This window comes from Monodelphis domestica, chromosome 1 (genome assembly GCF_027887165.1).
Source record: "Monodelphis domestica isolate mMonDom1 chromosome 1, mMonDom1.pri, whole genome shotgun sequence".
NCBI classification, from domain to species: domain Eukaryota; kingdom Metazoa; phylum Chordata; class Mammalia; order Didelphimorphia; family Didelphidae; genus Monodelphis; species Monodelphis domestica.
The window spans coordinates 506,647,745-506,666,029 of record NC_077227.1 but is presented as its reverse complement, the minus strand read 5'-3'; the positions used below and the strand labels follow the sequence as shown (position 1 = coordinate 506,666,029).

The window sequence follows — 18,285 nt, the reverse complement described above, 5'->3', positions numbered from 1 at the left end:
TTATGTTCCCCAAATGATGATTATCAATACTACTATACCTTCAGTCAGTCAATTAATACTTATTTAGAGCAACTACAGTTGGTTCTGCTATGATGTGAAATTGTGCAATTAAAAACCACAGGGAAAAACGGAGATAGGACCCTTGGCTTAATTACTTCATACACACACAAAATGGAAATAGTAAAATAGCACAGCTTTAGACATGCTAAATAGTTAATACATAAACGCTCTAATAAATAATGGCAGCGCTCTTAGCAAGTGGGCTGCTGCTTGGCCCGCCCCCCAGCTGGAGTCGAACTAGCCCTCTGCACCAAAAGAGAGCAGTAAATCTGGCATTTGCCTTGAAAAAGGCCTGAAGTTTGTTTGTGGATATGGGTTTGGAGAGGCCGGGCCTTGAGTTATCATGAAGTGGTCTCGTTTTCTGTTTTCTTGCTGTTTCTTGGGCAGATACTGCGCACAAACAAACAAACTCACAATCCAGGGAACTCAAAGAGGTTCCTTGGAGGGAAAAGAAACACGACGGTAACTGCAGTTATGTTCAAAACGGTCCCGAATATATCAGTTCCTTATAGCCGAAGTGACCGTCATAATCCCCCCGTTTATGCGGTCTCATTACTGGGATGCCCACAGCCTCCTGGCTAATCGTCCTGTGACTCGTGTCACTGTCCTGCCATTAACTGTCCTCGGGATTTGTGTAAAAGCACCGCGCCATTTTAATATAGTAGATGAACTGTAGAAGTTGGGGGAGGGAAGATAAGCGCAGAAAGCTTACAGCTATGCTTACGGTGGTCAGCAGGGCGGGGTAGGCTGTCCTTAGACTCTGAGCTTTCTCCTGAGCCTTGCCCTGATGCCTCCTTTCGTAGGCTGTACTGCTACTCGGCCCACGCCTCCACAAGGGGAACGGAGAGTGGTTCCCTATAATCCCCGGTATGGGGGGAGACCAGGACTATCCTACAGGGACCCCTGATTTCTTTGGGTCGCCCTGAAGCCACACATTTCTCTGAACTTGCCTAGGGAGTTATTCTTTGGTTCATAGAATCCATCTCTAAAACACATTTGGAGCCCTCCAAAACGAACTTGTTTAAAAGCAATTTCTTTTAGGAAATGTGAGTAAGAATGATTCCTTACTTGTTTTGTCTAAAATGGTTTTTAAGGGAGCTGAGAGGAGCTATTGAGAGTCTATTAAACAAAAGATATATTCTCTCTCTTATCATTTGAGGGCAAGACCAGTGCTACTGGAAGCTGAAAAAATGCCATGGAAATAAGGAAAGGGTTTGCAAAATAAAACAAATCAGAATTATTGCTGTAAATTTAAAATGGCTTCTCAACTCACAGTGACTTAGAAGGTCTCTTCATGTCAGGCCATTTTCGACGCTGAAATTGCCTAGGTTTTCAGGTAGTTAAAAAAGGAGGGGAAAAAAGGAGTTAATATTCACCAAGGAGAAAAAGCCCACACCACCCCAAAGAGGAATAAAAATGGACAACTAGAAGCGAAGCATCTCTAATTTGGGGCTTTGGAAAAGACACAAAAATTCCATAGAAGAAAGAAGAGGGGATTAGAGTCTTTCAAAATGGAGTTGGGAGTGGGGAACATAGTAGGAAGAGAGGACATTTACATTTATTTAAAATTAATAGAAAAAGTGAAAGTACCTGTATTGCTCATAGCTTCCCCCATCTTTAAGGCCTGAGGGGGAAAATAAAGAGGTTATCAGTAGATATACTATAAAGATAGAGGAGTTTCACAGACTGGAAATAACCATCAAAGTTCTAACTAGTGGCATTTTTATTTGCCATTTCAGGTGCCTAACTGGAAACCCATCCTAAGATTTTGAATTTAAAAGACTGTATAAATAATCTAGGTCAAATCTGTCATTTTACAAAGGAAAATAAATATCCACAGGCAGTATTCAACGCCAGTGTCCCTAGTTGGCCATTTACTAGCCTTAAACATAGTCTTTCACAGAACTTCAAGAGGATCTGGTATATTTTACTGTTGCCTCAAATATGAGTAGAAATTTCCTATTGCAGCCAGCTGCCCATTTTCCTTAGCTTTAGAGTTAGTAGTCTATTTTTGAAAATCATAGACTTCTGATTGTATGGTTATCCACTCAGCTTATTATAGGAGGCAATGGATTTTACTGGGAGAGACACTGCTTGGTCCTAATTAGAATGATAAAACTCCCTGACAAATTTTTCCTTACTGCTGTTAACCCAAGGACCAGGTGAGACTGCTTTCCTGTTCTGACACATGTTTTAGAGAACAGACATGGCCTCAGACAGAAGTTTTGTGACTCTGTCTCTGGTTACAGATCTCATTGCAGCATGGTTGTTGATTTTTCTTAACACAAAAAATGAGGGAATAGCAGGAAATCGTGCCCAAACTCTATAACTTGAATGTTTTTTCCTCTTCTTTCTCATCACATTTCATGGGAATGCAGAGGCAGGCCTTTTTCTGAGTCTCTTGCTTTGATTTAGGGTAATGTGGCAATTGAATTGGTTTTCTTTACTCAACAAGTGTCTCCCCAAGGAAATAAGAATAATATCTTGTATTGTGCTTTCCAGGCCATACTGTCTAAGAAACTGCTATTACAATTTGAAAGTATGAACCTACTCACTCAAACACAGCGCCTTTCACCTTAAGACATATATGAAGATCTCTTGGGCACCCACTTTGTATAGTAGGGGACAAGTATAGGAAAATGGATTCGAGGAAGAAGATGAGGAAGGAGACTTACCCAGGTCCATGTTTCGAGTCCTAGGGTTGCACTGTTTGTATCCCTTGCAGCTCCGGAGCTCCATAAGCTGGACGTGTAATTGATTGAGAACATCTCGATCTAGTGTGTTCACTGCATTGATCAGCTGGAGATTATAAGAAAAGCAAACTGCTAGGCAGAATTGTTAAGGCTATACAGCTCCATATATGGAAGCATTTTCCACTGGCCTGTGTCAACTCTTCAAACTTAAATCAGTAAAAAGTATTCTGTAAATCTTCCTTGGCTGTCTCTTGTGGTATAACTCCACAGGGAAACGTGCTGGGTTTGAATATGGACTGTGCCACTAGTTATGTGACCATGGGGAGAAATAATACTTGTCCATATTACTTAAAAAGAGGTTTGGTTTGTGAACCTTAAAATAATTACAGCAATGTGAGCATTGGCATTATTCTATTATTCAGGGTATTCCCTGGACCAGGTTGGGTTTAAAATACTTCATTTTGTGAGCATTGTGTAGTTTGACCTTCCATTGGGCTTTTTAATGTGTAGCTATAACCTTCTGCACTTTTAAGGTTCTATTTTGGAAGCCAGACATATGGACTCAAAGACCAGAGGGAGCTGGCCTCAGAGACAAGAAGACAGTTCAAGTCCTACCCTTGCTGGGTGTCTGATGAAGTCTCTTTAATCTCAATGCAAAGCCGCTGAGCCTTTCCTTGGGTGTTCCCTACACCCCAAACCTCAGATCCAGATCTCTAACCCGAGCTGGTGTCAAGTCAGAGGAGCACAGATCCCTGCTGGTCGTTTGGACTTTGGAAGACATCTAACCTATCCCATCCGCTTTATAAATTGAGGCCCAGAGAGAAGAGACTTGTCTTACTCAGGCCACACGGTTTTGAGGTTGGAATCAGACTCAACCCATTTAAAAGACCTCTGAGTGTGCCATTTCACTTCTAGAGATTGCTAAATTGGCCTTTGTGATTTCCAGATATTGTTCCTCCCTAGCTTTTCTGTGAGGCCAAGAAAGCCCATTCATTCCTCGTCCCTGTTACAGCTCTTCCTGTTCTGGATGCCCAGTATTCTCCGGGCCAACCTCTCCTGCCGCTCTCCTGGTCACCTGTCTGGTTGGTATAAGGGGCAGGACAGCTAGCTGCCTACTGCGAGGAGGCCAGTTCCCTTGTAGATTACTCTAACGGGTCTTAACCTTTTCTGATTTGGAAGTTTTTCCTTGAGGAGCTCTGACTCCTGAGAAGTAAGGACTGTTTACTTCTGGCATGGCCTTGAAGCCTTTTACCAGCTCGGTTCCTCTTCTTTGGACACCACAAAAGTGGTGCTCGGGACCGACTCCGTGCCATAACTGGTTGTACCAGGTAGTTTAGAGCGGGACCGCAGGCACCCTAGTCCTTCATGTTAATAAAAACCGGGACACCCACGACACACGAGAACTCCCACACCTTTCCGGATGAACCATGAACTGCCTTCTAGACGTCCCAGTGTTATTTCTTCTCGTTACCTACCTCTCAGGACTACGAAATTAATTTCTGAGCCCTTGCCCAAGATATGGGAAATGTCATCCCATCAGACGTGGCCTAACGTCCTATCCTGTCAAAAGGTTTTTCAATTCTGATGTGGTCATTCCTTGGGACCGTGAGCTTCTGATCTGTAAGCAGTCAGGAACACTGGGCTTAAGACTGGTTATTCACTAGCTTGGACTCAGACTCACTGTATGACATCCCGCCATCTACATTCATTCCATGACCAACTCCAGCTCTGAAACCAACACTACTCTGCTTTGCCTCTACATATCTTCAATTCAAGTGCCACCTCCTACGAGAAGCTTTCCCTGACCTCACCTAGTGGGAAGTATGCTCTCTCTCCTTGAATTGCATGTAACTTCTCTGTTGAATGTCATAACCCCACCCCAGGGCAGTGGATGCCCCTTGAGGGCAGGGACTAGATAACTTCCATTTTGTTTCTCTATTGCCAGCAAACGTTGTACGCCGTAGATGCTTAATCAATGCTTTCTCGATTGAATCCAAAAGTTTAATAAACATGCAATTTATGACTAAGTTATTGATAAAATGTTAAACTACACAGATGTCTTGGGACCCTCCAAATGGGCCCTCAGCCTCTGGTTCCTTAGCTACTTAGAGTCGGCCATCCAACATGGGTTTCATTGGATCGTGTTCAAACCCTTCACTGGAAAGCTGAAGCTCCGCGCTTTTCCTCATGTGGGTCCCGTGATGCTTGCTATGGAAAACTACTTAAGTAAAATAGATGGTATTGCTAGGACTTAAATAGCGACTCCCCCATACCTGATAGGGATCAGTGTTGAGATCAAAATATTCCAGGAAGCCGGTAGCAAATTCACAGAACAGGAAGTTGTGCGTCTCATTGATTGTCCTCATGCACCAGTATGTGTTGTTGTTTGCGCTAGTACAGGCACAGAAAGGCCCCACTGCAAAAAACCAAAAACAAACCGAAACCCTGCTAAAGCACGAGGAAGAGGGCAGGGCTACCATCCACTTGTTCCTTTAGGAGAAGCTGAAACAGGAATGGCAGCTCTGTGAGCATAATTCTTATTCCGAGGTATGTGGCTTTACTTTGTGCTGGGGGGCGGGGGGCGCTCCTGGCCTCCCAAGGGATAACTACCGATGGAAATGAATGACAAGGCCCTCCTCCCTTTTTCTTGGTTGCTACTCTCCTTTAGAAGGCCCAGGATTTGGGTGGTCAAGGTCTTCCAGCACTAACTCTTAATTGGCGGGGGAGAGTCATCTTCCCTCTCAGACCTGTTTCCTTTAGATGTTTAAAGAAAGTCAGAATCATGTCTTTTATCTCCTTTCATCCTCCCTCAAAGGAGGAAATTAAGGCAGGGAGAAACTGCCTTGCCCCAAGGGGATGGAGCAGATGACCGAGGGGGGCCCTGCCAGCTCTAACAATGGTGAGGGGGGAGAGGGTGATGGGCAGGCCTCACTCACGCGTCCACAGGGGAGCCGTCTGCCAGTGCTGGTTGTCATGGGTGAAGCAGGTGAGGCCAGGCATGCTGCATGTATCGTTGTTCTTCAGCCTCTTCAGCAGCTTGCGCAGTTTCTTCTTTCTTTTCTGTTCTCTCAGCAACCACACCTTGTCTTTTTCCTGCATCGCTTTCCTGGAGACGGGATCCCCATTGTGAGAAGAGGGGAGGAGGAGGAGAGAAACCCATTCAGCGGAATCCAGCGTGCCCCCACAAAGCCTCGCTTCTGCTGCTGCCCCACGTGCAGGAGTGGGAAAGAGGCCCCAGCTCTCCCTGAGCCTACAGGGACTTAGAACACGTCTGCTCCACTGTATTTTTATTTTGTTAAGTAAATAAATTCCATTTTTAGTCTGGTTTCTGGCTGCACTCAGGAGTTTTAAGGCTCTGGTACCTTGACGCTTCTGATTTGCAACATCAAAGACCTTTCTCTACTGGGGAACTAGCTGACTTTGGGAGGTAGGGACTATACCAGTATTCCAGGGGTTATTGAGATGGCTCAATGGATTGGGAGCCAGGCCTAGAGATGGGAGGTCCTGGGTTCAAATCTAGCCTCAGACACAAATCTGTGCCCTTGGGCAAGTCACTTAACCCCCATTGCCTAACCCATACCACTCTCCTGCCTTGGAGCCAAACAAAAAACAAGTATACCCATTGTACAGATAAAGGCACGTGAATTCAGAGAAGTTAGATGCTTCCTCTATGTTACATAGCAAATAGCTGTCTGCCTAGACGGCCTATTTCACTTCTGGATGAGCTCTCATTGGAGATCAGAAGCACTGTGGGAATCATCTGGCCTTCTTTTGACATTAGGGGAAACTGCTCTGTGGAGGGACTGGTTTAAAGTGACACAAAGAGCTCGGATTCACTGTTCCTACTGCTGCCCACCATAGCGGACACCTGAAAGAACCTGAGCGACCCCCCTGCTTCCCCCTCAGCCACAACTTTGGCCTTAGGCTTATGTCTATGCATTCCAGGCAGGGGTGCTCCCTTTTCCATGAGGGCTGACATAGGATGCTGCAACCATTTTTCAGTCAACTAAAAGGCAACCAAGCACCAAACCCCCTTTTATGGGCCTGGAAGAGAAATTCTGAACTTGAGTTGAAAGGGAATTTAGAGAGCACCAAGCCTCTCCCTGAATCCTAATAATGGTGTTTGCTTTTGAGATGAACTCCCATGAAATCTAGGGAAGGGAACATCATGAGAGCTTCTTAGGAAGGAACGAGGTCCTTGGTTTGTGACCATCACTTTTTTTTTATTTTTATTTTTTTAAGAAATATGGTGGAGAAACAGAAAGGAAGATCAGTAGAAACAGAAAGGAAGATCAGTGGAATAGACTGGGGGAAAGTGACCTCAGCAAGACAGTATACGATAAACCCAAAGATCCCAGCTTTTGGGACAAAAATCCACTATTCGATAAAAACTGCTGGGAAAATTGGAAGACAGTGTGGGAGAGACTAGGAATAGATCAACACCTCACACCCTACACCAAGATAAATTCAAAATGGGTGAGTGACTTAAACATTAAGAAGGAAACCATAAGTAAATTGGGTAAACACAGAATAGTATACATGTCAGACCTTTGGGAGGGGAAAGGCTTTAAAACCAAGCAAGATATAGAAAGAATCACAAAATGTAAAATAAATAATTTTGACTACATCAAACTAAAAAGCTTTTGTACAAACAAAACCAATGTAACTAAAATCAGAAGGGAAACAACAAATTGGGAAAAAATCTTCATAGAAACCTCTGACAAAGGTTTAATTACTCATATTTATAATGAGCTAAATCAATTGTACAAAAAATCAAGCCATTCTCCAATTGATAAATGGGCAAGGGAAATGGATAGGCAGTTCTCAGATAAAGAAATCAAAACTATTAACAAGCACATGAAGAAATGTTCTAAATCTCTTATAATCAGAGAGATGCAAATCAAAACAACTCTGAGGTATCACCTCACACCTAGCAGATTGGCTAACCTAACAGCAAAGGAAAGTAATGAATGCTGGAGGGGATGTGGCAAAGTAGGGACATTAATTCATTGCTGGTGGAGTTGTGAACTGATCCAACCATTCTGGAGGGCAATTTGGAACTATGCCCAAAGGGCGACAAAAGAATATCTACCCTTTGACCCAGCCATAGCACTGCTGGGTCTGTACCCCAAAGAGATAATGGACACAAAGACTGGTACAAAAATATTCATAGCTGCGCTCTTTGTGGTGGCCCAAAACTGGAAAACGAGGGGATGCCCATCAATTGGGGAATGGCTGAACAAACTGTGGTATATGTTGGTGATGGAGTACTATTGTGCTAAAAGGAATAATAAAGTGGAGGAGTTCCATGGAGACTGGAACAACCTCCAGGAAGTGATGCAGAGCGAGAGGAGCAGAACCAGGAGAACATTGTACACAGAGACTAATACACTGTGGTATAATCGAACGTAATGGACTTCTCCATTAATGGCGGTGTAATGTCCCTGAACAACTTGCAGGGATCCAGGAGAAAAAAACACCATTCATAAGCAAAGGATAAACTATGGGAGTGGAAACACCGAGAAAAAGCAACTGCCTGAATACAGCGGTTGAGGGGACATGACAGAGGATAGACTTTAAATGAACACTCTAATGCAAATACTATCAACAAAGCAATGGGTTCAAATCAAGAAAACATCTAATGCCCAGTGGACTTACGCGTCGGCTATGGGGGGTGGGGGGGAGGAAAAGAAAATGATTTATGTCTTTAACGAATAATGCTTGGAAATGATCAAATAAAATATATTATTAAAAAAAAAAAGAAATATGGTGGAGGGGCAGCTGGGTAGCTCAAGGGATAGAGAGCCAGGCTTAGAGATGGGCGGTCCTGGGTTCAAGTGTGGACTCAGACATTTCCCATCTGTGTGACCCTGGGCAAGTCACTTAGCCCCTATTGCCCAAGCCTTTATTGTTCTTCTGTCTTAAGAGTTTATACTAACATAGAAGGGAGGAAAAAAGAAAGGTGGCACTTCATTGGGTGCTTCTGCCACCTTCCCTGCCAAGGAAACAAGCCCAGTCTCAAAGTGCCACCCAGAGCCAGCTGCCACTTACTTGAAAGGATGCAGCATGGAGCTTTTGTGCTTGACTCTGCCTTTGTGTTTAGTCTGGTAGCTGGAAGACAGAATTTGTACTTAGATGCCACTATGCTAATCAGGGTACCATATCCCATTGCCCACAACCTCATGCTTCTTCCTAGGCTGGGCCCGAAGCCTGTGTGTGCCTGTGTACCACCAGGTAGCTATGTAGTATAGTTTCGTCTCTCAGGCCCTCTAAGTCCAGCCCAACATGTCCTCCTGAGGCCTTTTCTTGAAGCCCTTTAGGAAAAGCATTTTGGGGTAGTTTTAATTGTTGGGACGTTTTTCTTTATTTCAAGGCTAGCCTAAAGTTGCCTCTTTGTAATAATGGCCACCGCTCCTGCCCATGTCTCTGGAGCCCAGAAAAGCAAGTCAGTTCCATGGATGCCCCTGACAATGCCTGACGGCAGCTCCCACACGGTTGGGGCCTTCTCTCTCCTGGCTGCACACTCTCTAGTCTCATCCTGTCCTTCCCCGGCGCCCCAGCCAGCACTGATACTCCACCTTGTCTGCCTGGGGAAGGTGGGAGGGGGATATCACCTCTCTCTGCTTGGACACCCTACCGCTCATTGGCCGCTGGTTCATGTGGAGATGGTTATCCCCCCCAAGAGACCTCTGTTTTGTCCAACAAGTTAGGAAGAAGGCACGCCCCCCAGTGGCCCCCCATTCTTGGGCCCGAGAAGATTAAATGACTAAACTCCATGTAATTAGGTTCAGCCCAATAGCCCAGTGAAAGGTTCTCCAGTACCTCAGCCCTCCCCCGCCACGGCTCTGGGCCGGCCCTCTGGGAGCTTGATAAGCAGCAGGCCGTTTGTGCCTTCATGCCAGCCCGGGTACCGGTGAGGGAGGACCCCTGCCTGGGGGCCTTCCATTGGAGACCTCCTCTGAGGACGGCTGGGCTGGGATAGGAAGGATGGCGGGCCACGACTGCCCGCCTGTTTGCCCAATGTCCATTCTCCTTACAATCCCCAGGGGCTGCTTTTTCCATTTGAAACCCAACTACAGGTCCTGTTCGTCCCGAGCTCCAGCGCGAATTGCTCCTAGATCTGATTCTAAAAATCTCTTCCTCCCCACGTTTCCCAGACATCCCCGTACACTTCAGCCCCCGGGAGCTCTTCAAAGGGAAAGAGCAAGCGTGAGCCAATGACTGAAGCTCAGGAATCAGGAGACCCACCCACTGGGCTCCGGCACTGGCCTTCCCTATGATAGCCCTGGGGCAAGGGCGACCTCTAGTGGTGCCGAGGGTGTATTGCGCCGTCACAACCTGCGGGATGGCAGCGTCCTCGCCGCTTAAAGACTGCCTAGATCCAACCATCCAATAACTGGTGTGAGCATGCCTTACGATTTAACTGGTGCTTTCCTCATTCATTCATGCTGCTGGTCCTCGGGCCGGGCCTTTGGGCAGCCTTGTCGATAAATAATTGGGGTTGTCAGGGACGAGGTCTCCCATTTGATGCTGCCCCCGAGAGCGATGGGTGATCCCAGCTCTGGCCTGAGCCCCGGGGGTGATGGCAGGCAAGGCAGGGAACCTGGGTGTGAGGCTGGACAACAGATTTAACCCCAAGACGGGTGGCTGCCCATGCTGGGGGGGGGGGGCGCTTTTCCCAGGCTCTTCTTAAGCTCAGAGTGACTCCGGTCCGAGGCTTTGGGGGCCAGTTTCTGAAATTCCTGTTCCCTGAAGCTAGAAGCTGTGTCCTGCGCCTGTCAGTTATGCCTGTCCCCAAGTTCTCCCCAACGGGCTGTCTTCCTTTAGCTGCCTGCTTCCTACATGGTGGGGCCCTGGGAGGTCGACCCTGGGGGGCTACTCAGAAGCCATCTCACAGACCTCTGGGAGGAGAGGGGCTATTAATGCGGGGGGGGCGGGGATCCTCGACTGTTCCATCAAGGGGGTGCAGCAGGTGCCAGCTCCTAACCAAAAGGGACCAGGGTCCTAGGCCTGGCCACTTACAAACTGGCTCCTCTCACTTCCAGTCAGGACTCCGTCCAGCACTATTTACAAGGTGCCCTTTCCCCACATCCCCCTGAAGGGTCCAGTCGCTTCAGAGCCCTCCGCGCCTCAAGACTGGCCGCCCGTCTCCTACCTCATCTTACTGCAGTCACATTCTTCAGGCCGCTTCTTCTTCAGATGACCTCGGACTTCCCGAAGGTTCTTAATCTTGTTTTGGAGCGTTTCAATCTGAGGGAAAGAGAACATTGGAGAGCAGAGGCCCAGAAGCCTCTGAAACAGGTGCTCGGGGGGTCAGCGGGCCCTGTCCGTAGCCCACAGAAATGGACATTATTGAAAGAGTTTCAAAGTTAGGTGTCTATGGAGGGTCGCAAAAAAGAGTCAGCCCCTGGGCCTCCGGTGTGAACGGCGTGCGAGGCGGCTGTTTCAGGCTGGCCTCCGTCACAACCTGAAGCGCTGAGCACTGGAATTGCGCTTAGGAGTCTAGACAGATTCTCCAGAGTCCCTTCAGTCTTCTTCCTGTCTTTAAGAAGGCCTAGCCCCATCCACCAGGGGTGAGGGTTTAAGGGTTCTCAGAGATGGTCAGTTGTCCTACTTCCCAGGCCCAGTTACAGAATGTCTCTTGAAGCCTAAAGGAATGGCAGAGATTGAATTTTACCCTTTCATGTTATAAAGGAAGGCATGAACCCCCCAAAGGAGCAGGAAGTGACTGGCGCTAAATCATCTATTTAGTAAGCGTTGGAGACGAGATCTGAACTCAAGCCTTATGATTGCAAGTCTGACTGCTGAAAAGGTTTTTCTGACGTGCAAATCCATATTACTCTCTTAATAAATTCCAGCGGCTCCCTATTGCCTCTAGGACAGAAAATACACCACTCTGGCTTTAAAATCCCTCCAGCCCCATTAGACCTTACTCTCCTTCCCACATGATTGTAACAGCCACTTACTTGGCCTCTTCCCTTTCTAATCCATGTCTACTCAGAGGTCCTAATTGTGTCATCTCCCTATTCAGTCACCACCAGGCTCCCTGCTGCTTCCAGGACAAAATAAAATCCTGTGTGGTTTTTAAAGGCCTCCCTCCATCCTCAATCCCCTTCCTACCTTCCTTACACCACTCCCTCCCCACCTTCTTGTGCTATGCAACCAGTGACCTCCTGGCCATCCTCAGATTCCAGCTCCCTTCTCTGGGGATTTTCTCTGGCTGCCACCCATGCCTGGAACTCTCTCCCCTTCTCATCTCCACCTCCTGGATTCCTTGACTTCCATGAAGTCTCCACTAAAGTTCTACCTCCCGCAAGAAGGCTTTTCTGATCCTCCTTAATGCTAGTGCCTTCCTTCTGAGACCACTCCCAATTTGCCCTGGATGCATTGTTTGTACATGGCTGTTGGCATGGTGGCTTCTCCCAGTAGACTGGCAGCTCTTGGAGCAAAAGGACTATTTTTGGGTTTTTTGCTTTCCTTTTTAGCCTCAGTGCTCAGCTCAGAGCCAAGCACAAAGATCCTTCATAAATGAGAACTGACTGGGTTCACGATGCTGCCAAATGAGCCTCTTCTCTGTTCTTCACACCTGGAACTCTGCCTCCTCCTCTTGGGTACCTCAGGCATAGAGTGCATTTCATCCCCGCCTGAGCCTCAGAAATCTCATTTCTTTTTTTAAGCACCATCTCCAGAACCATCTTCTACCTGAAGCCTTTTCGAATCTTGCCAATGGCTACTGTCCTCCCTCCTTGACTTTGTTTTTCTTTTTTTGGTTGCATTTTTAAACATATATATATGTAAAATGTTTTTCCCCCTGTATGTGGACTTGTCTTTCCTGATAGAATTCTTTGTTCCTTGAGAAGAGAGAGTTTTATTTTTGGTCTTTGTAGCCTGGGTTCTGGGCTCCTACCAGGTACTTAATAAATTTGATTGGATTGATTGAATAGTTGACTTTTCCCACCTTATTTCTCTCAGAACAGCTAGGTGATTTAATGGATAGAGCTCTAGGCCCGGAGTCAGGAAGGCTTGAATTTAAATACAACTTCAGCCACTTATTAGCCAACTGATCCTGGGGCAAGCGATTTAACCTATGCCTGCCTCAATTTCCTCTACTGTAAAATGGAGATAATAACACCTGCCTCCCAGGATTGTGAGAATCAAATGGTAACATTTGTAAAGAGCTTAGCTCAATGCCTGCTGCATAATAAATGCTTGTCCTCTTTCCCCCCATTCCCAGTCCTGGTCTTCAAAAATCTTCATTTTAGGGGGCAGCTGGGTGGTTCAGTGGATTGAGAGTCATACCTAGAGACGGGAGGTGCTAGGTTCAAATGTGGCCTCAGACACTTCTTAGCTATGTGACCCTGGTCAAGTCATGTAACCCCCGTTGCCTAGCCCTTACCACTCCTCTGCCTTGGAACCAATACACAGTGGTGATTCTAAGGAAGAAGGTAAGGGTTTAAAAAAACAAAACCACCCCCCTCCATTTCTCCCTCCTCAGGACTTTGGACTGAGCAGGGCGTTCATTGGCCGGCTCTTTGATGTGACAATTTCCCAGAGTGCAGTGGTGCTGGGGCTAGCCCTGTCCGTGGTCCTGCTTTGGAGGCAGCCACTTACCTCATGGTCGATGTGCAGTTTATGGTCTTTCCAGGCCTGCAGGGACTTGTACAGGTCCAGGTCACACTGGACAGTGTCGTTTTCCAGGATGTAGCACCTGTGGGCGTTGGGTGGAGGAGAGGCCGGTCAGTGCGTGGGAGGGGAGGCCCTCCCCCGGGCTTCCTTCTCGCCTCCCGGCCCCTCCCCCCTTCCCGGCCTGGCAGCGGGCTTCACCTGTGGGTGACTTTGATGAGGTTGGGGGCCACATACTCCTGAAGGTCCCCGGTGCCGCTGAACTCGCTGCCGCCATCTTTGTCCTCCTGGTCCTCCGGGGCCCCTTCCGCCGGCTGGTGCCGCTTGGTGAGGTTCCGAGGCGGGAGGCCGGGCTCTAGGCCCATGCTGTAGATTGCCCCGTCCAGCTCGATAGACACGGAGCGGATGGAGCGGTTGCGGATGTAGCTGGCCTTGTATTCTGCACAGGGAACGGGACTCTGCTGGGGTTGCTGTTTTAATCGCTCCCTCCTTCCGTTTTAGAGTCAGTATTGTGTATCGGTTCCAAGGCAGGAGAGCCAACCTCGCAAGCCCCTGCGCCCTTTTCTCCTGCCTCCTTCCCCCTGGCCCCCGGTGTTTTGTTCATGGGGGGTTGTGAGAAGTGAGATTAAATACGAAAGAGGCTGTCTCTTTCTTCAGGAAGCCTATTAGGGGCAGCCAGGCAGAGTCTGGTGGATAGAGAGTTAGGTCTAGAGATGAAGGGAGGTCCTGGGTTCAAGTCTGACCTGAGACACTTCCTGGTTGTGTGACCTTGGGCAAGTCACTTAAGCCTAATAGTCCAGCCCTTACCCCTCTTCTGCCTTAGAACTGACACTATGACAGAAGGTAAGGGTAACAAACACCCACCATCCTGCACTTGGAGAAGGGGGTATGGGGTGGTGGCCCAGAAAAGGTGTTTTTGTTTGGAAAAGCATGGGTCTAGATCCCTTAGGGCAGTTTCCAGAGCTGCCAAGTCACGGAAAGGTGAGGGTGGGGAGGAAGATGGCCCAGTTGACCGAGGCTCTTGGCTAGGGCTGGATAAGTACAGCTGATCTCCGCCATCCCAGCAGAAGAAGCTGTTGAGAGGGGGTACCAGGCGGTGGCCGCCAGCCTCCTCCAGCCTCTGCCCCGCTCGCTCACCTGGCCGTCCCCAAAGGAGCCCTGGCTCCCCGCCATGCTGCAGCCGCAGGGGTCTGAGCACCATGATTCATGCCCTAAAACCGCTCATGGCTTACTACGGACCCATAAAGCCCGGCTGTGAGAGGAACAAAGGGCCGAGCGGCACGTCCCAGTAACTCTCTGAGAGCCCCCATCACTCAGCCTGGGCCACCGCTCTGCTCCCTGGCGGGCGGCTGCCCGGCCTGACTCCCGGCCTACGGGGCAGACGCTGGCTGCCTGCAATGAGCGACCTCCCCAACAGAAGGCAAGCTCTGTGAGGGAAAGAGCCCTTTTTCTTGGGGCAGGGGAGGAGGCCCAACATGGGAGATACTGAGGCAGCCCGGTGGCACAATGGATGGAGCAACAGGCCTGGAGATGGGAGGGCCTGGGTTCAAATCTGGCCTCAGACCCTTCCTAGCTGGGTGACCCTGGGCAAGTCACTTGACCCCCATTGCCTAGCCCTTACCATGCTTCTGCCTTAGAACTGATACTAAGGCAAAGATAGGGGTTTTGAAAAAAACACACATTGGTTGATTGCCCCAAACAGATGGATTGTTAGACGTCATCCAGGAGATGAAGTCACTGAGCCCCAATTAAGTTAAATGACTTGCCCAAGGCCACATCGTTTGTTAGTATCTCTTATCCCAATTAATTAATTATCCCAGGTGGTGTTTCTAGTCACCGGGCCAAATGTATCCAAATCAAACCAACCCACCAACATTGGAAGTAATCTCCACGTGCCTAGAACTCGGCTTCTCCATCTACCTGTGGTGGCCCACGGCCTTCCCTTCCCGAGATGATCTCGGTCCCTCGCCGTGCCCTTCTCTATGCTCTCTGACCCCACTGGCCTGGCCGTCACCCATTCATCCATTCATCCCTCCTTCTCCTTCCTCGCTTCCCACATGTCTTGGTTTGGCTGCCTTCACACACCCTCCCTGCGGCCAGGATGCCTTTCCGGGTTCTCCCAGGAGCTCCTGAGCTTTCTTGTCTGAGATTCCCTTCCCTACACAGACACAGACACAGACACAGACACACACACACCCCTTGTCGGTGGTATCTGACTCTGGGACCCCATTTGGGGTTTCTTGGCAGAGATACTGGAGTGGTTGGTGATTTCCGGCTCATTTTATAGACGAAGAAACTGAGTCCAACAGGGACTCGCCCAAAGTCACATAGCAAGTGAGTGTCTGAGGCTGGATTTGAACTCTGGTCTCTCCACTGTGCCCTGAACTAGAGCACACCCTGCTCTAACTCAACAGAAAGGGGCCCTGACCCACGATAGTGGTAACAATTTGAGGTGGGAGGTGAGTGAGAGCGAGGAATGTCAGGGGCCTCCTTTTTAAAATCACAACTTCAGAACTACAGGGGACCTTGGAGGTCACAAAGTCCATTTTACAGAGGAGGCGACGGAGGTACACAAAGATGAAGTGACTTGCCCCAGAGTCACTGCTAGGAAGGGTCTGAGGCAGGATTTGAACTCGGAGTCTTCCTGATTCCAAACCCACTAGTCTATTCTACTCATCACCCACTACTTTTGAAAGCATTTAATAACTTTTACTTTTTAACTAGAGGTTCACCGGGACTCTTTCCAGTTCCAAATCTGATGGTCCTCCTTGCCTTTCTGTTCCTGGCATTCAGAGCCCTCCATATTCTGGTCTCCGACCTACCTCTCCAGCCATCCTTATATCATTTCCCCTTTGAATACAGCCAAGCCGTTTACAACCAGTTCCCAAAGCTTTACTTATTGAGGGACGGCTGGGGCCTGTTAACTGTCAGGTTACTGGGAGTTTTATTTTCTTTGCATTTTTTAAGAAGGAAAAAAAGCTTAATTGAGTCCCAAGTTCTTATATTATTTAAAGATTATCTACCCCGCCGTAGACTTAAAACAGAGTATGTCACTGTGTAATTCAATCTTGGAACCCATAATTTTATTCACCTAAAAAAATTAGCTTAGTTAGTAATCAGCCTGCAAGGAAATATAATGGGGGGGGGGGGAGGAATCAATTTGAAGCCTCTGTCTTAGAGCGTGTGCCAGGTCATTATGGAGAAAGACTAATCTGCTAAATAATTGAGGACCCGCGTTTGTGGGATGAGAAGCGATGGCGGGGAGCTGTTGCTGCCACTTCTATTATAATTGTACTCCATCCTTCAAACGGCACATTTCTCTGAGTCAGAGGGGAGCCTGGGAAGCTGCAGACGGAAATAGCCTGGGAGTGGGCCCGCTGCCCTGGAGGATTCTGGCTTTCCCCACTCTGAGGTCGGTACTTAGGGGTTATCACATGGGCCAGGGGAGTTGAGAGGGATCCATAAAGGCCCAGCCCCCCGAGGAGCTGCGTGCTTGGCCTCATGGGACGTCCAGTCTGATGGAGAGCCAGCACTGGATGAGGAGGGGGATAAGATTTGGAGCTGGAATGACTTTAGAGTCCCAAACTAAAGGCCAGGGAGGGTAAGTAAGCTGCTGGAGCAACAGATTGGAACTTGGGTCTTCTGATGCCAAAAAGACAACGTTCACAGTTGACTTCTCAAGTCTGCCCCATCTCTAAAATAATCATCCTTGGGGGCAGCTGAATGGCTCAGCAGATGGGAGAACCAGGCCTAGAGTTGGGAGGTCCTGGGTTCAAATCTGGCCTCAGACACTTCCCAGCTGTGTGACCCTGGGCAAGTCACTTCACTCCTATTGCCAAGTCCTTACCACTTTTCTGCCTTGGAACCAATACACAGTAATGATTCTAAGTCAGAAGGTAAAGGTTTAAAAGGAAAAAAAAGAGCATCCTTCTCACTCCATCTTTCCCCTGGAGTCATTCTCTTCTAAAATGCCCAGCAGATGTGGCCAGTGACCACTCATGATGATCCTGATTTTCCAAGAGTCAAAGAACCTAAGTTATAGTCCTGGCTGACCTCCTAGAGAGAGTGCCAGATGAACCTGGGCAAGTTATTTAATCCTCTGGGTATTCTTTTTCTCCTTTAAAAATGAGGAGATTGGATCCTACCCAAACTCATCTATCTATTTAGTGCCATACCCATGGAACTTCCAAAAATTTTTTTTACTGATTTAGAAAAAACCATAACAAAGTTCATTTGGAAGAACAAAAGATCAAGGATATCCAAGGAAATAATGAAAAAAAAAATGCAAAGGAAGGGGGCCTTGAAGTCCCAGATCTCAGACTATATTATAAAGCAGCGGTCACCAAAACAATCTGGTACTGGCTAAGAGACAGAAAGGAGGATCAGTGGAATAGATAAGCGACCTCAGCAAGACAGTATATGACAAACCCAAAGGTCCCAGCTTTTGGGACAAAAATCCACTATTTCATAAAAATTGCTGGGAAAATTGGAGGACAGTGTGGGAAAGATTAGGCTTAGATCAACACCTCACACCCTACACCAAGATAAATTCAAAATGGGTGAATGACTTGAGCATAAAGAAGGAAACTATAAGAAAATTAGGAGAACACAGAATAGTATACATGTCAGACCTTTGGGAAGGGAAAGACTTTAAAACCAAGCAAGACTTAGAAAGAGTTACAAAATGCAAAATAAATAATCTGGAACACATCAAATTAAAAAGGTTTTGTACAAACAAAACCAATGTAACTAAAATTAGAAGGGAAGCAACAAATTGGGAAACAATCTTCATAAAAACCTTTGACGAAGGTTTAATTACTCAAATTTACAAAGAACTAAATCAATTGTACAAAAAATCAAGCCATTCTCCAATTGATAAATGGGCAAGGGATATGAACAGGCAGTTCTC

General features: G+C 47.6%; 1 protein-coding gene across 4 annotated transcripts in view; it reads right to left on the bottom strand.

Moving 5' to 3' along the window:
• SULF2 (sulfatase 2) overlaps positions 1–18,285 on the bottom strand; it is a 138,222-nt gene that overhangs the window by 980 nt on the left and 118,957 nt on the right. For 2 of the 4 annotated variants that reach the window (XM_007475775.3, XM_001379265.5), the window contains exons 12-20: positions 13,578–13,815; positions 13,365–13,461; positions 10,909–11,003; positions 8,805–8,864; positions 5,690–5,859; positions 5,027–5,169; positions 2,736–2,859; positions 1,651–1,684; positions 1,334–1,384 (exon numbers count right to left, since the gene is read on the bottom strand). In XM_007475775.3, coding sequence (XP_007475837.2) covers positions 1,334–1,384; positions 1,651–1,684; positions 2,736–2,859; positions 5,027–5,169; positions 5,690–5,859; positions 8,805–8,864; positions 10,909–11,003; positions 13,365–13,461; positions 13,578–13,815 — 1,012 coding nt within the window. The remainder of the gene's footprint in view (positions 1–1,333; positions 1,385–1,650; positions 1,685–2,735; positions 2,860–5,026; positions 5,170–5,689; positions 5,860–8,804; positions 8,865–10,908; positions 11,004–13,364; positions 13,462–13,577; positions 13,816–18,285) is intronic. The other 2 variants (XM_056812988.1, XM_007475776.3) reach the window with 1 other exon arrangement.